Genomic DNA, 21,236 nt, shown 5'->3' with positions numbered 1-21,236 from the left:
CTTGGGGTGCTCCTGTCTTATTTGTGAAAAAAAAGAATGGTTCTATGCGTATGTGTATTGATTATCGCCAGTTGAACAAGGCTACAGTGAAGAACCGTTATCCTTTGCCTCGTATTGATGACCTGTTTGATGAGTTACAGGGTGCTCGTGTGTTATCCAAGATTGACTTGCGTTCAGGCTATCATCGGTTGAAGATTCGCGAGCCAGATATCCCGAAGACTGCCTTCAGGACTCGGTATGGTCATTACCAGTTCCTTGTTATGTCATTTGGGCTGACCAATGCCCCAGCAGCCTTTATACATTTGATGCATAGTGTATTCCGACCATATCTTGACTCATTCGTCATTGTCTTTATTGGTGGCATTCTGGTATTCCCGGAGTCGGGAAGATCATGAGCAACACCTGAGGACAGTGCTTCAGACTTTGAGGGAGAAGAAATTATATGCTAAGTTCTCAAAATGTGAGTTCTGGTTGGATTCCGTGGCACTCTTGGGTCACGTGGTATCTAGTGAGGGGATAAAGGTGGATCCGAAGAAGGTGGAAGCAGTGCAGAGTTGGCCCAGACCATCCTCAGCTATAGAGATCCGCAGTTTTCTTGGCTTGGCGGGCTATTACCGTCGATTTGTTCAGGGGTTTTCATCTATAGCAGCACCTATGACCAGACTGACCCAGAAGGGTGCTCCGTTCCAGGTTGGACGTGAAGAGTGTGAGGAGAGCTTTCAGAAGCTCAAGACAACTTTGACTACAGCCCTAGTTTTGATATTGCCTACAGGTTCAGGGTTTTATATTGTCTATTGTGATGCCTCGAGGGTCGGCCTTGGAGTGGTATTGATGCAGGACGGTAGGGTGATTGCCTACGCGTCCAGATAGTTGAAGGTTCATGAGAAGAATTATGCTGTCCATGATCTCGAGTTAGCTGCTATCGTTCACGCCTTGAAGATCTGGCGTCATTATTTGTACAGTGTGCCTTGTGAGACTTATACCGATCACTGGAGTTTGCAACATCTGTTCAAGCAGAAGGACCTTAATTTGCATCAGAGGAGATGGCTAGAGCTGCTGAAGGACTATGATATCACTATTTTGTATTACCCGGGCAAGGCCAATGTGGTGGCCGATGCTTTGAGCCGTCGGGCAGAGAGTTTGGGGAGTTAGGCTTATTTACCAGCAGCAGAGAGGCCCATAGCGATGGATGTTCAGGCCTTAGCCAGCCAATTTGTGAGATTTGATCTTTCGGAGCCCAGTCGGGTTCTAGCTTGCGTGGTCTCTCGTCTTCTTGTTTGATGCGTATCCGGGAGCGTCAGTTTTGATGACCCTCATTTGCTTGTCCTCAAGGAACAAGGTTTTGCATGGCGATGCCAGAGATTGACTATTGGTTGATGATGGGGTATTGAGGATGCAGGGTCAAGTTTGTGTACCCAATGTTGATGGGCTTCGGGAGTTGATTCTAGTGGAGGCCCATAGTTCGGTATTCCATTCATCCGGGTGCCACGAAGATGTACCAGGATTTGAGACAGCACTATTGGTGGAGGCAGATGAAGAAAGATATAGTTGGGTTTGTAGCTCGGTGCCTTAATTTCAGTAGGTGAAGTATGAGCACCAGAGACCGGGTGGATTGCTTCAGCAGATAGAGATTCCCGGAGTAGAAGTGGGAGCGGATTCACCATGGACTTCGTAACTGGGGCTCCCATACTTGCCATTTGGGTTATTGTGGATCGGCTGACCAAGTCCGCGCATTTCATTCCTGTGTGTACCACCTATTCTTCGCAGCGGTTGGCGAGATTTATATCCGGGAGATTGTTCGTCTGCATGGTATTCCAGTTTCTATCATTTCAGATAGAGGTACTCAGTTCACATCACGGTTCTGGAGGGCCGTTCAGCAGGTGTTGGGTACTCGGGTGGAGTTGAGTATAACATTTCACCCTCAGACGGACGGACAGTCCGAGCGCACTATTCAGATTCTTGAGGATATGCTTCGTGCGTGTGTGATCGAGTTTGGAGGGTCTTGGGATCAGTTCTTGCCATTGGCGGAGTTTGCCTACAACAACAGTTATCAGTCCAGCATTCAAATGGCACCGTATGAGGCTTTGTATGGTAGGCAGTGTAGATCCCCGGTAGGTTGGTTTGAGCCGGGTGAGGCTAGATTATCAGGCACAGACTTGGTTCAGGATGCTTTGGAGAAAGTCAAGGTAATTCAGGATAGACTCCGCACAGCCCAGTCCAGACAGAAGAGTTATGCGGACCGGAAGGTTCGTGATGTTTCCTACATGGTTGGAGAGCGGGTCCTACTTCGGGTTTCGCCTATGAAGGTCGTTATGAGGTTTGGGAAGAAAGGGAAGTTGGGTCCGAGATTAATTGGCCCTTTTGAGATATTGATGCACGTCGGGGAGGTTGCTTATGAGCTTGCTTTACCTCCCAGCTTGGCAGGAGTTCATCCGGTATTTCATGTTTCGATGCTCCGGAGGTATCACGGTGATTCGCCGCACGTGTTGGATTTCAGTTCAGTCCAGTTGGACAAGGATCAATCTTATGTTGAGGAGCCAGTAGCGTTATTGGACAGGCAGATTCGAAAGCTGAGGTCAAAGAACATTGCATCAGTGAAGGTTCAGTGGCGGGGTCAGTCGGTCGAGGAGGCGACTTGGGAGACCGAGCAGGATATGCGCAGCCGTTACCCTCATCTTTTCACTGCTTCAGGTATGTCTCTATGCTCGTTCGAGGACGAACGAATGTTTAAGTGTGGGAGGAAGTAACGACTCGGTCGGTCGTTTTAAGAATTAACGCCCCGATCCCCAATTAACTGTATTCCCCGTGTTTGTTTCTGCTATTGTGAGTTGTTGGGAGGGTTTATTTGGAAATTCGGAGAGTTTTGGCACACTTAGTCCCTAAATGAGAGTTTAAGTTTTAGAATTTGGACCGTGGTCAGAATAGTGTAAAGATGGCCTCGAAATGGAATTCCGTTAGCTCCGTCGGGTGATTTCGGGTGTAGGAGCATGTTCGGATTGTGTCTTGGAGGTCCGTAGCTCATTTAGGCTTGAAATGCCGAAAGTTGAATTTTTGAAGTTTCCTATTCGATAGTGAGATTTTGATATCAGGGTCGGAATGCAATTCCGGAAGTTGGAGTAGCTCCGTAGGGTTGAATGTGACCTGTGTGCAAAATTTCAGGTTATTCGGACGAGGTTTGATAGAATTTTTGATCGAAAGCGTATTTTGAGAGTTTTGAAGTTCTTAGGCTTGAATTCGATGCTAATTGGTTGATTTGATGTTGCTTGAGGTGTTTTGAAGATTTGTATAAGTTTTTTCAGTGGTATATGACTTGTTCGTGCTTTTGGTTGAGGTCCCGGGGGCCTCGGGATGGTTTCGGAGGGTTAACGGAAGAGTTAGGAATTTGGTTTGTCAGCTGAAGCTTTTCCATTGCTGTCATAACCGCACCTGCGGCTAGGGGACCGCAGGTGCGGACTCGCAGAAGCGAGCATGGAGCCGCAGATGCGGCCACAAGCGAAGGCGACAGAGATCGTAGAAGCGGAAGAGTTGCCGCACCTGCGGGACCGCAGATGCGGAATCTAGGTCGCAGGTGCGGAGTTAGAAATTTTAGTGAAAACCGCAGAAGCGGTTCCTTCAACCGCAAAAGCGGTAGCGCAGGAGCGGGTATTCAACCGCAGGTGCGGATTTACTGGGCAGATAATAAGAAATTCGAGGGTTTAGTTTCAAAGTTGGAAAAATGATTTGGAGCTCGGGAGAGGGTGATTTTGGGAGATTTTTGAAGAGGAAGTCAGTGGGTAACAATTCCTTGTCCCTTTCTAGTTGTATTCCATTAATCTATTGTTAGTTTTATCGTTTAATTTCGGATTTGAGATGAAAATTGGGGGAAAATTTGAAGAAAGTTCTTAGACCTAAATTTCGAGTTTTGATTGGGAATTTGACGTTAGATTTGGATAATTTTGGTATGGTTAGACTCGTGAGAGTATGAGAATTTTGAAAATGTAAATTTTACCCGATTCCGAGACGTGGGCCCGGAGGGCGTTTTGGTCATTTTACCTAATTTCGCGTATTAGCTTAGGATTTATTTATAGAATCAGTTACCTGAAGTGTTATTTACATTATGCAATTGAATTGAATAAATTTGGGCCATTTGGAGTCGAGTATTCGTGGCAAAAACGTGGTTTCGGGTTGATTTTGAGCCGGTTCGAGGTAAGTGGCTTGTCTAACCTTGTGTGGGGAACTCCCCCTTAGGATTTGGTTCGTTGATAATTGAAATGCCTTGTACGTGAGGTGACGAGTGCGTACTTGTGCTAATTGTTGAAAATTCGTTTTCTTTAAGTAACTATAAATGTGATTTCCTTTTTCCTGTTCATACCGTGTGTAATTTAAGCCTGCTATTAGCTTAGGGAAGCATGTCTAATTATCTTAATTGCCTTATTTGCTCAAACTGCCTTATTTGGAGTATGTGTGGCATGCTAGGTTAGAAACACCTATTTTTACCTTGGTATGAAATTAGAACTGAATTGAGTATTCTTCGTGTTGTTGCTGTGTGTTTACTTTGGGACTACGGGACGGTATCCTAGGAGATCCCCCCTGCTTGTTTACTTTGGGACTACGGATTCGTATTCCGGGAGATCCCCTGCACCTGTATTGATTTGGACTGTAGTGCGGGATACCGAGAGATCCCCAGCACGTATATTGAGGATACTAAGAGATCCTTGGGATACCGAGAGATCCCCAGCATATATATTAAGGATACTAAGAGATCCTCAGATCCTTGGGATACTAAGAGATCCCCAGTACACATATTGAGGATACTATGAGATCCTCGGGATACTGAGAGATCCCTCGGTTGTTATCTCTGCGTTGAGCTGTATTTATTTCCGTGATTTCTATGTCTCTGTTAAAGTTGTTGTTGTTCTTTTATCCTGTGTTACTTTTACTGTTGCACTTAAGTATACTGTCTTATTCTACACTGTTATATCTTGTATTTCCTTCAACCTCAGTAGGGCCCTGACCTTCCTTGTCACTAACCGGCCGAGGTTAGGCTTGACACTTACTGAGTACCGATGTGGTGTACTCATGCCCTTCCTGCGCATGTTTTTCATGTGCAGATCCAGGTACTTCCACTCAGACTTATCACGCTTGAGGCGAGGCATTTTTTAGAGACTCCGAGGTATATCTGCCGCGTCCGCAGACCGAAGAGTCCCTTTCTATTCTCAGTACTAGTATAGCCCTTTCTGTATTTTCCTTTGTTGGTAGATATTCTGGAGTTAGAGCTTATTATGTAATCTTTTAGCTTGTGATTCATGGGGTTCCGGATTTTGGGAGTGTTAGATTGAGATTTTGTACTGTTATATGCCAGGCGGCATCTTAAACACTGTTTAACCTTGTTTATCTCGGTTTTTAATTACTTTCTTCCGCAATTTATTTCTTTTTCTGCATTTGTTAGGCTTACCTAGTCGTAGCGACTAGGTGCCGTCACGACGGTTCACGGAGGGCGAACTCGGGTCGTGACACTTTTCCTGGTCTTTCTGTCACTTTTTTCCATGAATACTTGGCTTATCTTAGTGCCCACACATATTAGAATTTCATGCAACCCATATGATCTCTAATATTACTTTTGATTTTACTTCCCGTTCATTAGTCACAGTAGGTGCCACTTTCTTATAGAGTGCATACCATGTTGTAGTGAGACTGTTGTTACAGGACTGTTTCTTCTTTAGGTCACTATGCTTAGGTTGAAGTCTTCTTCCTTATTTCCTCAGCTAGTCTTTCGTGGTAGTACTTAGGGGAGACCCTCTGACTCTTGTAAAGCTGTGAGCTTATTACATCGTATACCTGACGGAATCTTCCATCTTCTTACTTGCCTATAAATATCCTTAGTACATACCTCTGTGCCCTTATGCTCGTAAGGTTACTTCTGAACTGTAATTTTTAATGTCTCCTTAGTGGCACTCTCTTTTATTTTCGTAAACCTTAAATGGTACCTTTAACTACCCCAACTCCTATCTGCAAATTTTTCAAGGATTGCAATCTCGTATTTGCGAGACTGAATTCCCTATGCTAGGGTTCACTACGTTTATCTTGCATGATCTGTTGATTTATCTGTGACCTCTTATCTAGCCATAACTAGGCTCTTCCTGAATCAACTGTAGACTACTCGTTGGTCCATTCTCATATCCATATTCTACGTAACCCCTCTTGGGTTATTTTTTTTCCCGTAACTTACCTCTCGCACTGGATCCTTATGTATCAAGTGTCCATTCGCACTTATTTACCAATTAACATCCTTCCCGGGAACCCTTACTGCGTCTTACCAGCGTCATGCTTGCATATCGTTCAGGAGTCGTGACATATCTATAGGATCAGAGTAAATGCAATCTCATTCCTTTTTCCTTTATACCGCATTCTTCCATTACCATTCTATATTTACTTGAACCACTTAAATCCGATTTAATACCATATCACATCATCTTCCTCCCTTTAGGAGAGTACTAACATTTAATGCTATGAAGATTTACCTATAAATATTTTACCTCTTTATCTTTAGCGTCTTTTCACATCTTCACCAACTTTTACTCGCCTGTGGTAACCCTTTTGTATCAAGGATAGCTGAATTTCTTACGCACGAGGTGACACCTAGTGTAACTGGCACACTTAGACCCTTAAGCTTAACTCTAATCACAGTGCTTGTTCTAGGGAAGCGTCTTCCTGAATAACCTTTAAAGGTTATACTTCAGTTGTCACGACCCAAACTGAAGGGCCGCGATGGGCACCGGATGCCTTACTCAACCGAATACCGACATAACATATCTTTCTTATAGTACTGTCATGGGTAAATAAGCTGGAAAATCCGTCATGAGATAAACAGAATAAAACATAAGGGGATACTCGATATAGGACGACCCAACACGATATACAAACTTATACATGTGACATACGGGCGTATAAGAACGACATGATCATTTGTATACTCAAACCATAGGCCGACAATGCCATACAAGTATCCATATACATGACATCTGTCTACAAGCCTCTAAGAGTACATAAATGTTATCAAGGTCGGGACAGGGCTCCGCCATACCAATCAATACATGTCCAAATCATACTGACCAAATAGAAAACTCTCGAGCAAGTTGAGTGCACCAACACCTTCTGCTGAGCTGATAGCCTACTAGGAGGATTGTGAACCTGTCTATCCGGACCTGCGGGCATGAAATGCAGCGTCCCCAGGCAAAAGTGACGTCAGTATGAATAACGTAGCATATAAGGAAGGAAAGCATAAATAAGAATAGTAATGTAAAGAGAGATAGAGAAGATACAACTCGTAACATCTGAGTGTCTCTGAGGGATAGCGACATGAAATGCATGATACATATATATAATACATAAACTTTTAAAAACATACGCCTCTTTGGGTATATCATCATCATATCATACCCGGCCATAATAGTTCGGTAAAAACGTACACGGTCATCATAAGACCACGTGGAGCTCGATAAAACCCAACTGATCATTGGTTGCACAATAGGTTCGTACCCAGCCGACTATAGCGCGACTCGATAGAGTAAAATAGATACATATATATAATGCATGCTGCACTCTTGGAATCACATTATGAACATCATATCATCAATATGAACCTCAATAAGATTCAAGCATCATACATACTTTCTTAGAATAACTTTATATGAAAAGAACAACATGGGCATCCTTAGATGCTAGGAATAGATCTGCTATGAAATAGCGTATGGTTTACATTCATTTCACTTTGGATCATGCCAAAAGAAAGAAGAAAGTGCCTCAACATACCATTGCAATCTCTCTCCAATCGTCAACCGAGCTCGATATGATCTTTTAACGTCTACAATGAGTAAATTGTCTTCTTCCTCGCCATATAAGCATTGTATCTCTCATTTCGAAACCAATATTCTACAAGAAAACGGACAGCACCTCCCCTGTTTGGACTACATCCCATTAGTTACTCACTAAACAGCCTAAACAACAACAATATAATTCACAATAAGCTCTTTGATTACTTCAACAACCATTTTGAGCGGCAAGCTCGATTTACGATTAACAAAATATGGTTTGAATCCAATTTCTTTTCCACGAATCTGCCTAGACATCTGTAATATCATACTTATGCTTACCATATCATTTTAAGCCCAAAACATCATAAGAAAATCTTCAAAAGTAGTCCACACGCCTAACCTTAACTTTATCGTGAACCTCTTATTTTTTATGTTTTCTTCTTCAATCAACTTAATTGGCATATAGATAAGCTTAACAACAGTAGCCATAACATAATCAAACTATTTCTAAGAATTTCCAGCAACAACAAACTATATATATAGCTTCAACACAGCTTACAAAAAAACCGTACTGACCATGTCAATTACTATCTTGTAGATTTTCAATCAAACAACTCAAACAACACATGATTAACCTTAAGCACAACCAAGAACATGATTTACTTAGTAGATGCAACTTGAAATTCCCAGCTGGTGTTGCTCATTACAACCCTCAATCATACCACAACACTATAGGAGTTGTATTCTCTTCTTTAATCAACTTTTGGTGTTCAAGTTAGGGTGTAAACACTTGTTTTTCGCCTTGAAACTCTAATATACATATGAGGGAGAGACTGATTCTTACCTTAATCAACAATAACAAAACAAAATCTGAGGTTACATCACTTTGAAGAATCCTCCAAAACAGCCACAAGATGAAGGACTACGATCTAGCAAGCACCACGGGATTTTTAGCGTTGGATTCATGTTTTATCGTTGGTTTTCACTCTAGAATCACGGAGACTGCTTTGAGAGTGTTACAAGATGAAATCACATGGAGGTTTATGAAAATTTTCATATAGGATTAGTGGAATTAATATCTTAATTTCCGTACCCAGCGAAATAGCATCATACTATAAAATAGTGTAGAAGAACACACGAGCCTATTGATTTATTGAACTCACAGGAACTTTGCACTTGCTATATTGATTATCTTAATCTAAATTTTTCTACAAATAGTCAAAGAATCTTTATTCTCTTTCATCAACAAAAGAAAACATAAGATTTTCAAACCTTTTTACCTTTCCCGTAGCCACGCTCTTGACTTTCTTTCTATATGGATTATTTAATAAAACAAGACCCTCAATTTGTTGTTAATTTTTATTTTTAGGGGCAAAGACCCCAGATTCGTGTCTATTTCTCATTTTATATAAAGATGTAGGCATTATTCCATTTGAATCCTTTAGCTTTTCCAATACATTTGATGCCTATTATGAGGCTTGATTGTTAGAAAATTCACGCTTGCTTCGCTCACAGCAGCCAAGTGACGAAAAGACGACCTCTTTGGTGGTGACATTTTTTATAGGTACAAGTCATGCTCTTATATTTCAGGGAAAATATGTATTTTAACAGTAACATCAAAGAGCATGCTTTGCCGACATGTATCCGGCTATTTCAGACAGAATCCTCTTCCACAGATTAGAAACTTAGAAAATGCAAGAGCTTGTGCCAGTTGCAGAGTTTCACTACCAGACCTCTATTTCTGGAGATATTACAATAGGACTTCTTACTCTATGATTTCCCTTCTCTTCCACCCAGCTGATTGAACCAGATTCGACTATTTGTTCTGCGTTGTCTTTGTAACGAATGGTCAAAGTGTAGCTCTGCTTCTGATTTTTCTTCTTAAAAACCAATGTTTGTGGTGACACAGAAACATTTGAGTTCCTTGGTGATTTCACTTTCACTCTATACTTAGCTGCACCACTCCCAACATTTGTTACCGTCCTCCTGAATTTCTGCTCCAACCAAGTCAAGTCCCCTTGTGGGCTAAAGAATGCAATAAATGATGGGTAATTGATATCCGAGGATGTATTTGAGCAGTTGTGATTGGCTGATGATCTTGCAATTGTTTTGAACTGCTCTTCTGTGAAATTCAAAGAACAAAGAAGATTAACATAATCTTGCGGAGTGGCATCATATATGAGGCCTGGATCAAGAGCCCGGTTAGGATCAACATGCCCAGCTCCCATATCTAGTGGTGTAGCACGTTTGTTATCCTCAGAACTTTTTATGGGTTTTTGAGTATTATCCAAAGGGTTGGCAGTGGTCATCATGGCGGAACGAATAGCTGAAGGACTCCATTCAGGATGTGCACCTTTAACCATTGCAGCTATTCCAGCAATGTGCGGAGCAGCCATGGATGTGCCTGATTCAAGATAGTAATCAGTTGCCAATTCTACATTGGTACCAATTTTCTCAACTGCAATATTAGACGGGTAGGCGGCTAGAATTAACACTCCTGGTGCTAATATGTCTGGCTTTGCCACTCCCAGGTAGCTTCGAGAGGGGCCTCTAGCTGAGGATGCAGAAACAACTGGAGCAGGCTTTGAGTCTAAATACGTCTCCAGGAAACTAATGCTGGCCTTGGGTTCAGGAGTCTTTGTGACATAATTCATAACCTGTTTCCCTTCCTTAGGGGTTATAACAACTCCAGGATTTGGAAATTCAGTGGACCTTAATATTGCTGGATCTTCGGTAATCAAGATGGCTGCTCCAACTCTGGCCTCTGCAACATAGTTCATTTGGTCAGTAACTACTTCTGCATCTCCGCTCCTCTGACAAACGATGATGCTACGTCCAGCATCAGGTACTTGGGCTAATAATTCAGCTGAATCACAAGCAGACAATGTCTTGTTGTAAATTACAGGCCAATTGCTAATGATTGCTCTTGCTGGAAACAAGCTCCATCCCCTAATCGTTAGACCATTTCCCAGTGTCAGAGTCCCAGAAAACCACCTGTCAGTATGACCTGATGCTACTGTAAAGATCCATGGGACTCCATTGTTTAAACTTCCCATATTAGGACCACTATTTCCTGCTGAAGCAGAAACTAGCACACCCTTGATCATGGCACCGAAAGCAGCAATTGCAATAGTATCTTCATACAAAGGAATAAAGCGCCAGCCGTAGGAAATGCATATCATGTCAACACCATCTGCCACAGCTTGGTCCATAGCTGCAATCAAATCAGAAGCGACGTTCCCTTCATCAAAGCTAAACTTATACACAGCAAGTCTAGCTCGCGGTGCAACCCCTTTTGCTGTTCCAGGAGCATATCCGAAATATGAAGCTCCTTTGACAAAGTTACCAGCAGCAATAGAGGCAACATGAGTGCCATGACCAACAGTATCCCTTGCAGAATTCATGGAAATGTTCCAATCAGGATTTTCGGCCATTAGTCCCTTATTGAAGTAATTGGCCCCAATGAGCTTCCTGTTGCACATTGAAGTATTAAACTCCACGCCTGGCCGACAAATTCCCTTCCATTTTTTAGGGATTTCGGGCATCCCGTCATCTCTGAAACTTGCAGACTCCGGCCAGACACCAGAGTCAAGAACACCAATGATCACATCCTGGCCAAAACCAGAAGCTGGCCATAGACCAGAGGAGGGGTTGAGCTTAAGAAACTCAGAGGTATGTGTAGTATGAGCTTCAAGAGACCTATCTTTATAAGCTGAAATGAAACCTTTGGACTTCTTGAGAGCTTCTAGCTCATCTTTAGACAAAACAGCGCTGAAGCCATGAAAGACATTGTCATAAGAATAGAGAAGCTTTGGAACAGGATGGCGGCTATTAAGTGAAGCAGGAGTTGCGATCTTAATGGAATCAATGGTGGAAGAATGCCAGTGATGGTGATTAGCAAAGGAGAAGAATACCTTTGAGGTTTGAGCCATTGGCCTAGGCGGGTTTTGTTAGTATAAATTACTGCAAATTGCAAATATATAACAGCACATTCATCAACAGCTTCTCAGCTTTTAGCTTATTAAACGGACATATTGCATACTTTAATCATTCCTTTTTTTTTAAAAAAAAGAAACTATTCTTCTTCCTCTTTTTGATAGGCTGTTTTGTTTATTCTAATTTTCCCCTTTCTTTGAATATGCATGGTTATAAAGGTTTTTGGCGCTACTATGGGGATGGCATAACAAAGACCTTTGGGAAGACCACTTGATTAAAATACCAATTAATGACATTTTTGAAGATCTGAGGTGAATTCGGTCTTATTTTGTATTTGGAGCCCTAGAGCAATGGTAAAGTTGTCTCTCTGTAGATCACGGGTTTGAGTCGTGGAGGTAGCCAATAATGCTTGCATTAGGGTAGTCGTTTATATCACACCTCTTAGGTGCGGCCCCTCCCTCGACAGTTGACTCGTGTAATCGCTACAGTGTTCTTAATATAATTATCAACAAAAGGCCAGGTTAGTTTGTGACAGAAATAGATTAAAAATAAAACTAGCTATGAATGGCGAACTTGTCCATTTCTATGTTACAAAATACTTTTTTTTTGGGAAAAATAAGAAACAAGAAAAGTTCATATAACGTTTGAAGTCATAGGGGAAGTATGTATTACGAGATGAAATCTCATGGAGGTATATAATTCATTTTCATATAGTATAAGTCAAATTAATATTTTAAATTCCGTAATCAGCGAAATAGATAAAATAGTGTAGAGGCGTAATACCGATGGTAATAAATCCGAAAAATATTCCAGCATAATATATATACTGGAGTTCCAGTATAATATATTGGTCCAACATAATATGCTGGAAATTCATACACATGTGCTCCAATCTCCGGTTTATTATGCTGGAACTTTCCGTGTGTTGGAGTTCTAGCATAATATGCTGGAAGTTCATACACAGGTGCCCTAATCTCCAGTATATTATACTGGAACTTTCCGTGTTGCAGCAAAATAGTGACTATTTTTCAATGACTTTACAAACGCTGGTTATTTTTCAATTACCAGTCCGGAAACTGACTAGCCCGTGCTATTTTCACTATATTGTCTTATATGGACCAGAAAATAGTCCGACTTTTTCTTCTCCTTTGATAAGTAACAAAATACTGAAACTCTCACGTTTATTCAACTGTTGGGACAAACTGAGACATGACCATAAATAAGAATCTTGTAGTGTAGGAAATTTATGAATTTGACTAGCTTCACCTTTTGCGAATTATAGCATGATATACATTAGCACCTACAGAGAATCAAATTGAACATACAATTGGCATTGTCAAACAAGAATACTTCTTTAGCAACTGGGCCTAAGAAAGCTTCCGCAGAAATATTGACAATATGGCATTGAATCTCCTCTCGAATTCCACCTACTCCGTATCCTAACCCTCTCAAATGGAAGCTCAGTTAAGGCGCCAAAGAAGCTAGGTAGATGACAGAAGATGCAATATACATGTGTAGGTCAATTAAGCGTTCGGAAGCTTGTACTCGAGCATCTCCCTTACATTTAACCGAATGGATGGCCCCATTGACGAACATACATGTGCACTCTTCCAGTAAACTCCTTTTGCACCTGATGGTTTGTTTGCTTCTATTGATTTCTGTTATTGAAAAAAATGCAGTTGAATGAATTTTATACATATCAATGGCACATTTCAACCACTCTGGAACAAGAAGTAGAAGGTAAGCATAAAACATACCACTGCAGCGATGAAGTTTATGATAAGATCTTCTTCCGAGAAATTTGCTTTTCCAAATGGTAAGTGAACTATTCCAGTTTTATCTGCTCGGTATTCTACTTTACCCTTTTTGAATTCTTCGATAGCCTGGAAGAAATTAATCATTTTACATGCTTGAAAAATGGTGCAATAAGCAAATCATCAGCCTACTCGCTACTCACATTGTTTTGCATTTCGTAACTCGGAATGACTTCAGCTAGCATATATGAACTTTTCCATTTTTCATTTTATATAAAGATCTAGGCATTATTCCATTTTACAAAGAGAAAGTTGGGACATAAAAATACAGTATTCTGATTAACTTTTTCCACAAGCAGAAAATACTGACACTTCACCTGAGGTATATTTGTAGTGACAGTACCAGCTTTTGGGTTCGGCATGAGTCCCCTAGGTCCCAGAATCCTACCTAAGCTAGCTACCTGTCGCAAATGATAGAGAATGTATTTAATATGAATCCACAAAAAAATAATGCAAAATGAGCCGCAGATATGTTCAGGAGTAAATTTTTAAAAAAAATGTTTCGAGACAAATGTAACTTAAAGAGATGCAACTTTTCACATCAGCTGTCCGGCAGCCTTAAAATGGAAAGAGGGGCTGGGGAGCCTCTATGATTGATTGCTCAGCTTAAGCTAGGGTCACTATGGCCCTCCATCCTGCAGCATTACTAGATCTAAGACAGAACAAGAGGGACCATAAATCATTCAAGCATACTGTGTGAAAAATGTTCGCATGAAGCATAAAGAAGTCGAGTACAATGTAAAAATATGAAATTTTAAAATTAACTTTTTAAAGAAAGAAGGTTTGCTCAGAAAACATGTGCTCTGATAACCAACCAGATTTTGAGTTTGATGAATTTTATGAGCACCAACTTAGCAAAAGGTATGAAAAAAAGGTACACCGAAGGATAGAGAAAGACTGCAAGTATCAGAAGCTTCTATGAAAAGTTAACAAAATTATGTTTCATTCAACCAAAACAACTTAACAGAGAAGTTTTCAGAAGAAAAGGAAACAACAGCTGAGAGCTTTTCACCAAGCCATATGAGTTGGTTCAGGACAGTCACTCTTAGACTGTAGTGGACACTTCAATATTAAATTCTTAAAACCAAGAGACAAGCGTTTGTAGGCTGGTTTTCGAAGAAAGTATAAAGATGAAAAGAGAGATCAAATTGAACACAAAAGGCAAGTCACACCGTTATCTCAGCAAAGACTAGAGAAACACCTTAGGCATCATATCTGGTGTCGCAATCAATTTGTCAAAATCCATAAATCCTCCCTTTATCTGTTCTATCAAATCCTCTCCACCCACTAAATCAGCTCCTGCATTTTTTGCTTCATCGAACTTTTCACCTGTAGAATTTTGGCTGCAACACAATTAGCATACAAAATAGAGACTACAATTCCAAAGAAATATTTCAAGAGCAGAACAGTCTATAACTACCATTTGACCACATCCCAAATGCAAAAAGAGCCTAGCATAGTGCATTCAGTAGGTAGGGTTTAAAACTAGACAAAACAATCACACTGCAAAAGGAAGACCACACGTGATCATCTTTTTTTTAGAATACCTCATTGGAGTCTTTTGTTTCATTTATTTTTACCATGTCTCTCTCTATGATGATCTCGTAGTATCTTGAGGCAGGTGCCTCCTTTTCCAAATAGAGAGGATTTCTACACAGGGTAAGTGACGTAACACAAAATTTCACTGCACTCAAGAGGTGGAAACTACTAAACTGGTTTGCAATTTGAGGAAAGAGCAAAGCTTCAAGATCAAAGAGAGAAGCATGAAAGATAATAGCTTCATCAAGATATCATTGGTCAAAAATATTGTATTACACTTCTTTAAGTAAATAAAGCATGGCCAAACTAAAATCAATGTTTCATTTCAAGCGGATCAAGATTAGTACATTAGGTAATGCATCATATGCAGCTTGAAGCTTCACAAATGAAAACTGTTCATCAGGTGCGCCTTTGAGCACTACTTTTACAGATTGAAACAATCTACAAATTGAAAGAGGAGTGTACAACTATTTGCTGGAGAAAAGAAGTAGTTTCAATGAAAAAGAGAAGACGGATACGATTACTGAGTTGAACAGTTTCACATTGCCTAGGAAAAAGGACAGGAAGAATGGAATAAGAACGTAAAAGTACATTGGAAGATTGTCTTTGATAGTCTAGAGAAGAACCAGAGTTGACGTTTCCTATGGGCAGTGATAGAAGGATAAAGTTCAGACATATGAGAACATATTCACAGTGCAGTATATTCCCTTAAAGATGAGAGATGATGCCAATGACGGCAGGCAATAAATTATAATTCAGATGCCAACTTTTCCTTCTAGCTTTCAAAAAGTATGCCTTGCTTTCGGGGCATTAGTGACACAATCTTTAAAACTGAAGATCAATCTATTGGCTTACTATCATGATAGATTCACACAAAATATATCTTAAGGAAGTACCTTGGGTAAGAACAGCCACTTTAACAGTTTGACCTGTTCCCTTGGGCAAATTAACCTGAAATAAAGAAGTCGCCACAATTGGAGATACTAATCATACCACTAAACACGCGATAGAAACTTTGAAGTATGTATGATGATGAATGAAAACTTACAGTTGCCCTAAGCTGCTGATCATTGTATTTTGGGTCAATATTGAGACGGAAATGGGCTTCAGCTGTTTCAGTAAACTTTGTGCTAGCTGTTGTTTTGAGCAGTTCTATAGCTGTTTTCAAGTCATACTCTTTCTTGATTTCTCTTAATTTTTGAATCTCCAAGAACCTCTTAGACCGTGTCTAATTATCATGACAAAAAAAGAAAGAAAAAAGCAACCAGTTTATGAGAAATAGATGGAGCAATGGGTAAATAAGAGAGAGGGAGAAACAGAGAATTTTGATGCTTAAGGTTACAACCAAGGAAAAGCATATCAGAAATGTAGTTTGAAAATCAATAGAGATGATCTTCCACAACTAGCATCTGAAAAGTGCAAGGTTCTTCACCTGTAGAGCGGCATCCACTACTGGTCGAAAGAAAGAAGTAAATGCAGAAACATGTAAGACATTCAACCTCCAGACTGCATATTTACTTGAGATGTCTTATATTCTAGGACAAGGATCACATGAGAAAGTTTAAATGCTTATTTTAATTCTGCAACTCATAGCCTAGCACTTGCTGCATCAAAAATTTGATTGTTTGTTGTTGGTGATTGATCTTTTCCATCATGATTCCACTTTCTAAAAGAAGATTCTTTTACCACACTTTATTAGTATTACACCAAAAGTAACTTATGATGAAATTGTCCTCCGATACAAACAGGAAAGCATGGGTCATGGAAAAACTTGCTTTATATATTGCCAGTAAGCATACAAAAAACTAGCTTCCTTTGAAATGATACATAGCGTAAGACTGCAAAACTGTGACGTGAAATATAGTCTTCCCTAACCATTATTTCTTTTCCCTTGCTATAAAATTGTAATCTACGTATTATTTAATTCCACTTCATAATCCCGGTATTATATTATGATTTTTCTCGTTTGAGTGAGCTTGTGCATTGCCGATTAATCCACTGGGATGCTACCTACTACTCAGTCCACCAAGGCTTAGGCAGATGCGAAGAAATCACCTACTACATTATAATGAATTACTAAATTAGATAACCATTGCACCAGACAAACCTGTGGGGTTTAAATCACTATTGACCAATTTTACATTAAGCAAAGAAACTCAGACAAGTTCAGCCAAAAAAAATGAACCAAGAAATGCCAAAACATGTCACTTTGACAGTAATATCATCACAAAGATCAACAAATACAAAACTTCAGCAAAACCCATATACCATACAAACAAACAAGGACCAATCTTTCATCTAACATTCATAAAATTAACAAGAAATGGAGAGTTTCTACATACTCTATCCCTCTTCATGAGCAAAGAAAGTCATTTTTATGGCAATATCATCACAAGAATCAACAAAATACAAAAATTAAGCAAACCCCACACATAACACGAAGAAATAAACCTTTCATATCTAAAATCCATAAAATCACAAGAAAAATACAGTTGCTCAACATACTCTATCCCTATACAGGAGCAAGGAAGTCGCTTCTACTGTAATTATTTTTCTGATGACCGAGAAACCAAAAAAAAAAAAAACATGACGGGCCACCCTCTACCCTTCTGCACTTAAATACTAGAGTTAGTTTGCTTGGCACAGGGCTCAAACCTGTGACCTAAATTTCCCAACCTTTGCCAATTGAGCTAACCCCTGGGGGAAGTCATTTTTAAAGTAATACCATCACAAGAATCAACAAAATACAAAAATTAAGCAAAATCCACATATAACACGAAAAGAAACAATCTTTCACATCTAAATCCATAAAATCAACAAGAAAAAGATTAGTAGCTCAACATACTCTATCCCTCTTCATGGGCAAAAGAAGTCACTTTCATAGTAATATCATCACAAGAATCAACAAAATACAAAAATTAAGCAAAACCCACATATAACAACGTAAGAAAACAATCTTTAATATGTGAAATCAACAAGAAAAAGATGAGTTGGTCAACATACTCTATCCCTCTTCAAAGGCAAAGCAGCTTTGCCTTTCTTAGGCTTGGAGGTTGGAATTGCAACAGCAACAGCGGCTTCTCCACCTTCTTCGCCAACAGCCTCATCAACCTCAGCTTCAGCAGCCATAGCAGCAGCAACAACAATAGGTCCATTGGACTTCCTTTCTTTGTAATGGAGGATTAGTGGATGTAGAGAAAAGGACTTGTGGGGTGTGAAAAGGAGAGGCTTTGGTTTGAAAAGCAGAGAATTGGGGTTGAGTTCTTGTGAGAGAAGTGACGATAGAGTGAGAGTAGAGGGTGTAGCTGTAGAAGCCATTGTTGAACGAGAGAGACCTCAGTGTGTTGAAGGGATTGTAATTGTGGTGAAAAATCAATATATATGCATATCCATTTGGTGTATGTTGATAATGAGATAAGAGAGTGTCTCTAGTAAGGTATATTAAATATTTACCATTTTGGCCCAACAAAGTTTGAGAAGGTGTTATTTGAACCCTGTTAGATTTTGAATTATTGTCATATAAGCCCTTTATTGATGCAAGTTTCTTGGGGGAGGATAAAAACAGGTCACTCGTTACGTGGTAGGGTTGTTTGATTTGCCAACATGATATGGAGGTATTATAAATTCATAATACTATTAGGTGTCGTTTGGTTGCAATACGATTTATACCGGTACAAGTTATGCCGGTATAAGTTATATTGGGATAAGTTATGCTGGGATTAGTTATGTTGGGATTGTTGTTTATTCATTGTTTGGTATGTTGTATTAAGAATGACAATTGCATATTTTCTAAGAAGAAGGTATAAGTTATACCGGTGTTAATTACCCCACCTTCTATAAGGTATAAATTATCCCAGTGTTAAAATTAACACCAGGATAACTTATACCTGGTTTGCTAACCAAACAGAATATTAAGGTGGTATTAAATTTTTATACCACCCTTATACCTTCTTATACCTCATACCAAATGACCCCTTAAGGATTATTTGGTTCACACGTTGGTTATGGTAAAAATTGCATGGGGTAGCCACTTTTTAAAGTGGTATTTACTTTTTATCCAGCATTTTTTCATGCTGAGCAAAAGTAGCCACTAATCTACTAAAATTAATATGAAAAGATAGTGTTACCCTTTCTTCCATCTCTTCTCCAGCTCGGCAGGAGGGTTCAACAAGTCGACATAAATACTCTGCAGTCAAGCGCTTATAGATTCCCCAAGCTTGGATTGGAAAAGGAGATGTTACGAATTGACACATCAACACGCTATGCTACCATAATATTTAATAAAAGATTAAGAAGGCATATTAAGAACGACATATTTTTTCCTGGTGGATATTTGACCAAATCTTGAATTTTTAGTGTATATAATTTGCTTTATAATATTCTGAATTAGATATCAAAGGAAGCTATTTTACACTCAAGTCACAGTGTAGTCCTGAACTTAGAGTTACAAGTTCAAAAGTTAAGGACATGTAGTCCTAAACTTAGAGTTACAAGCTCAAAAACTAAGGACAAGTAGTCCTTAACTTAGACTTACAATCTCATAAATTAAGGACAGCTAGTCTTGAACTTACAGTAACAAGCTCATAATTTAAGGACACTTGGTCCTGAACTTCGAGTTCCAAGTTCAAAAGTTAAGGACACTTGGTCCTGAACTTAGAATTACAATTTCAAAAGTTAAGAACACTTGGTCCTGAACTTAGACTAACAAGCTCAAAAGTTAAGGACAATAGATCCTGAACTTACAGTTACAAGTTCAAAAGTTAAGGACAATAGGTCCTGAAGTCCTAAACTTAGACTAACAAGCTCAAAAGCTAGGGACAATAGGTTCTGAACTTAGGCTAAGAAGCCCAAAAGTTAAGGACAATAGGTCCTGAACTTAGACTAACAAGCTCAAAAGTTAAGGACAATAGGTCTTGAACTTAGACTAACAAGCTCAAAAGTTAAGGACACTTGGTCCTGAACTTACAGTTACAAGTTCAAAAGTTAAGGACACTTGGTCTTGAACTTAGACTAACAAGCTAAAAAGTTAAGGACACTTGGTCCTGAACTTACAGTTACAAGTTCAAAAGTTAAGGACACTTGTTCTTGAACTTAGACTAACAAGCTCAAAAGTTAAGGATAATAGGTCCTGAACTTAGATTTACAAGTTCAAAAGTTAAGGACAAGTAATCCATAACTTAGAGTTACAAGCACAGAACTTAAGGACATTTGGTCCTGAATTTTGAGTTCCAAGTTCAAAAGTTAAGGACATGTAGTCCTGAAGTCCTGAACTTAGGGTGTGTTTGGTATGGAGGAAAATATTTTCCGGAAAATGTTTTTCAATTTTCCCATGTTTGGTTAGCTTAAATATTTTGGAAAACATTTTCCTTATCAACTCATTTTCCTCCAATTGGAGGAAAATATTTTCCTTATCAAGAGAAGGGAAAATATTTTGCAAAACTCCTTCTCAACATTCTCCACCCTCACCAACCCACCCCCCTCTCCAATAAAAGCCTTTTTTTTTTTTTAAATTTCACTTTTTTTGTTACCACCCACCCTATTACCCCATCATCCCTCACCCCACCCACACCCCCTCCGCAAAATAAAAAATTTACTTTCTGTTTTTCGTTTTCTGCACCACCCACCCTCACTCTCCCCCTACACCCAGCCAACCCCCCCCCCGTCCCCGAAGTAAAAAATAAAGTTTTTTTACTTTTTTTTTATAATTCAAATTTCTGCTTTTTTCATTTTCTGCATCCCCCCTCCCGAAAAAAATATTTTTTAAATATATTTTTCAGTTTTAGTTTTTTTTTATCGGTTTAAAGGTTCAAAATTTTACAAGTACCAAAGTTATGAGTTCAGAGGTTTATGTGTTTGGAAGTTTACGGGTTTAGAAATTATAAAGTTTACGGGTTCGAAATTTCGCGGTTTCGAAAGTTTAGTTGTTCGAAAGTTTATGAAATTTGTGGATTCAGAAGGTTGTTGGTTTGAAAGTTTATGGCTATATGTTTATTATATCTAAATTATTTATGAATACTCTTGAGAAGTATTTTCCTTAATTTGCGTACCAAACACCGGAAAATGAATAAGATTACTACTTGTTTTTCAAAAAAAATATTTTCTTGAAAAATTATTTCCACGGAAAACATTTTCCGTTATACCAAACACACCCTTA

At 39.4% G+C, this 21,236-nt stretch overlaps 2 protein-coding genes across 2 annotated transcripts; both read right to left on the bottom strand.

Annotated features, from left to right (window-relative positions):
• Positions 9,296–11,818, bottom strand: LOC109212230 (subtilisin-like protease SBT1.9). Its single transcript, XM_019375885.1, has one exon. The coding sequence runs from the start codon at positions 11,723–11,725 to the stop codon at positions 9,518–9,520; it is 2,208 nt and encodes a 735-aa protein (XP_019231430.1). The 5' UTR covers positions 11,726–11,818; the 3' UTR covers positions 9,296–9,517.
• LOC109212152 (50S ribosomal protein L1, chloroplastic) lies at positions 12,894–18,456 on the bottom strand. Its single transcript, XM_019375801.1, has 7 exons — positions 18,086–18,456; positions 16,131–16,310; positions 15,979–16,033; positions 14,745–14,872; positions 13,861–13,944; positions 13,487–13,612; positions 12,894–13,387 (listed from the first exon to the last, which is right to left on the bottom strand). Exons 1-7 carry the CDS (start codon positions 18,398–18,400, stop codon positions 13,253–13,255), a joined length of 1,023 nt encoding a protein of 340 aa, XP_019231346.1. The 5' UTR covers positions 18,401–18,456; the 3' UTR covers positions 12,894–13,252.

Source organism: Nicotiana attenuata, chromosome 1, assembly GCF_001879085.1.
Source record: "Nicotiana attenuata strain UT chromosome 1, NIATTr2, whole genome shotgun sequence".
NCBI classification, from domain to species: Eukaryota; Viridiplantae; Streptophyta; class Magnoliopsida; order Solanales; family Solanaceae; genus Nicotiana; species Nicotiana attenuata.
Note: the sequence above shows the minus strand (reverse complement) of the source record. Positions and strands in the feature narration are given on the sequence as shown.

Coding starts and splice junctions, on each gene's coding strand:
- LOC109212152 (XM_019375801.1), bottom strand. CDS start 18,400: ATGGCTTCTACAGCTACACCCTCTACTCTCACTCTATCGTCACTTCTC. Junction 13,945..14,744: donor CACCAGATATGATGCCTAAG/GTGTTTCTCTAG, acceptor CATTTGCGACAG/GTAGCTAGCTTAGGTAGGAT. Junction 13,613..13,860: donor TCACTACAAATATACCTCAG/GTGAAGTGTCAG, acceptor AATTTCTTCCAG/GCTATCGAAGAATTCAAAAA.
- LOC109212230 (XM_019375885.1), bottom strand. CDS start 11,725: ATGGCTCAAACCTCAAAGGTATTCTTCTCCTTTGCTAATCACCATCAC.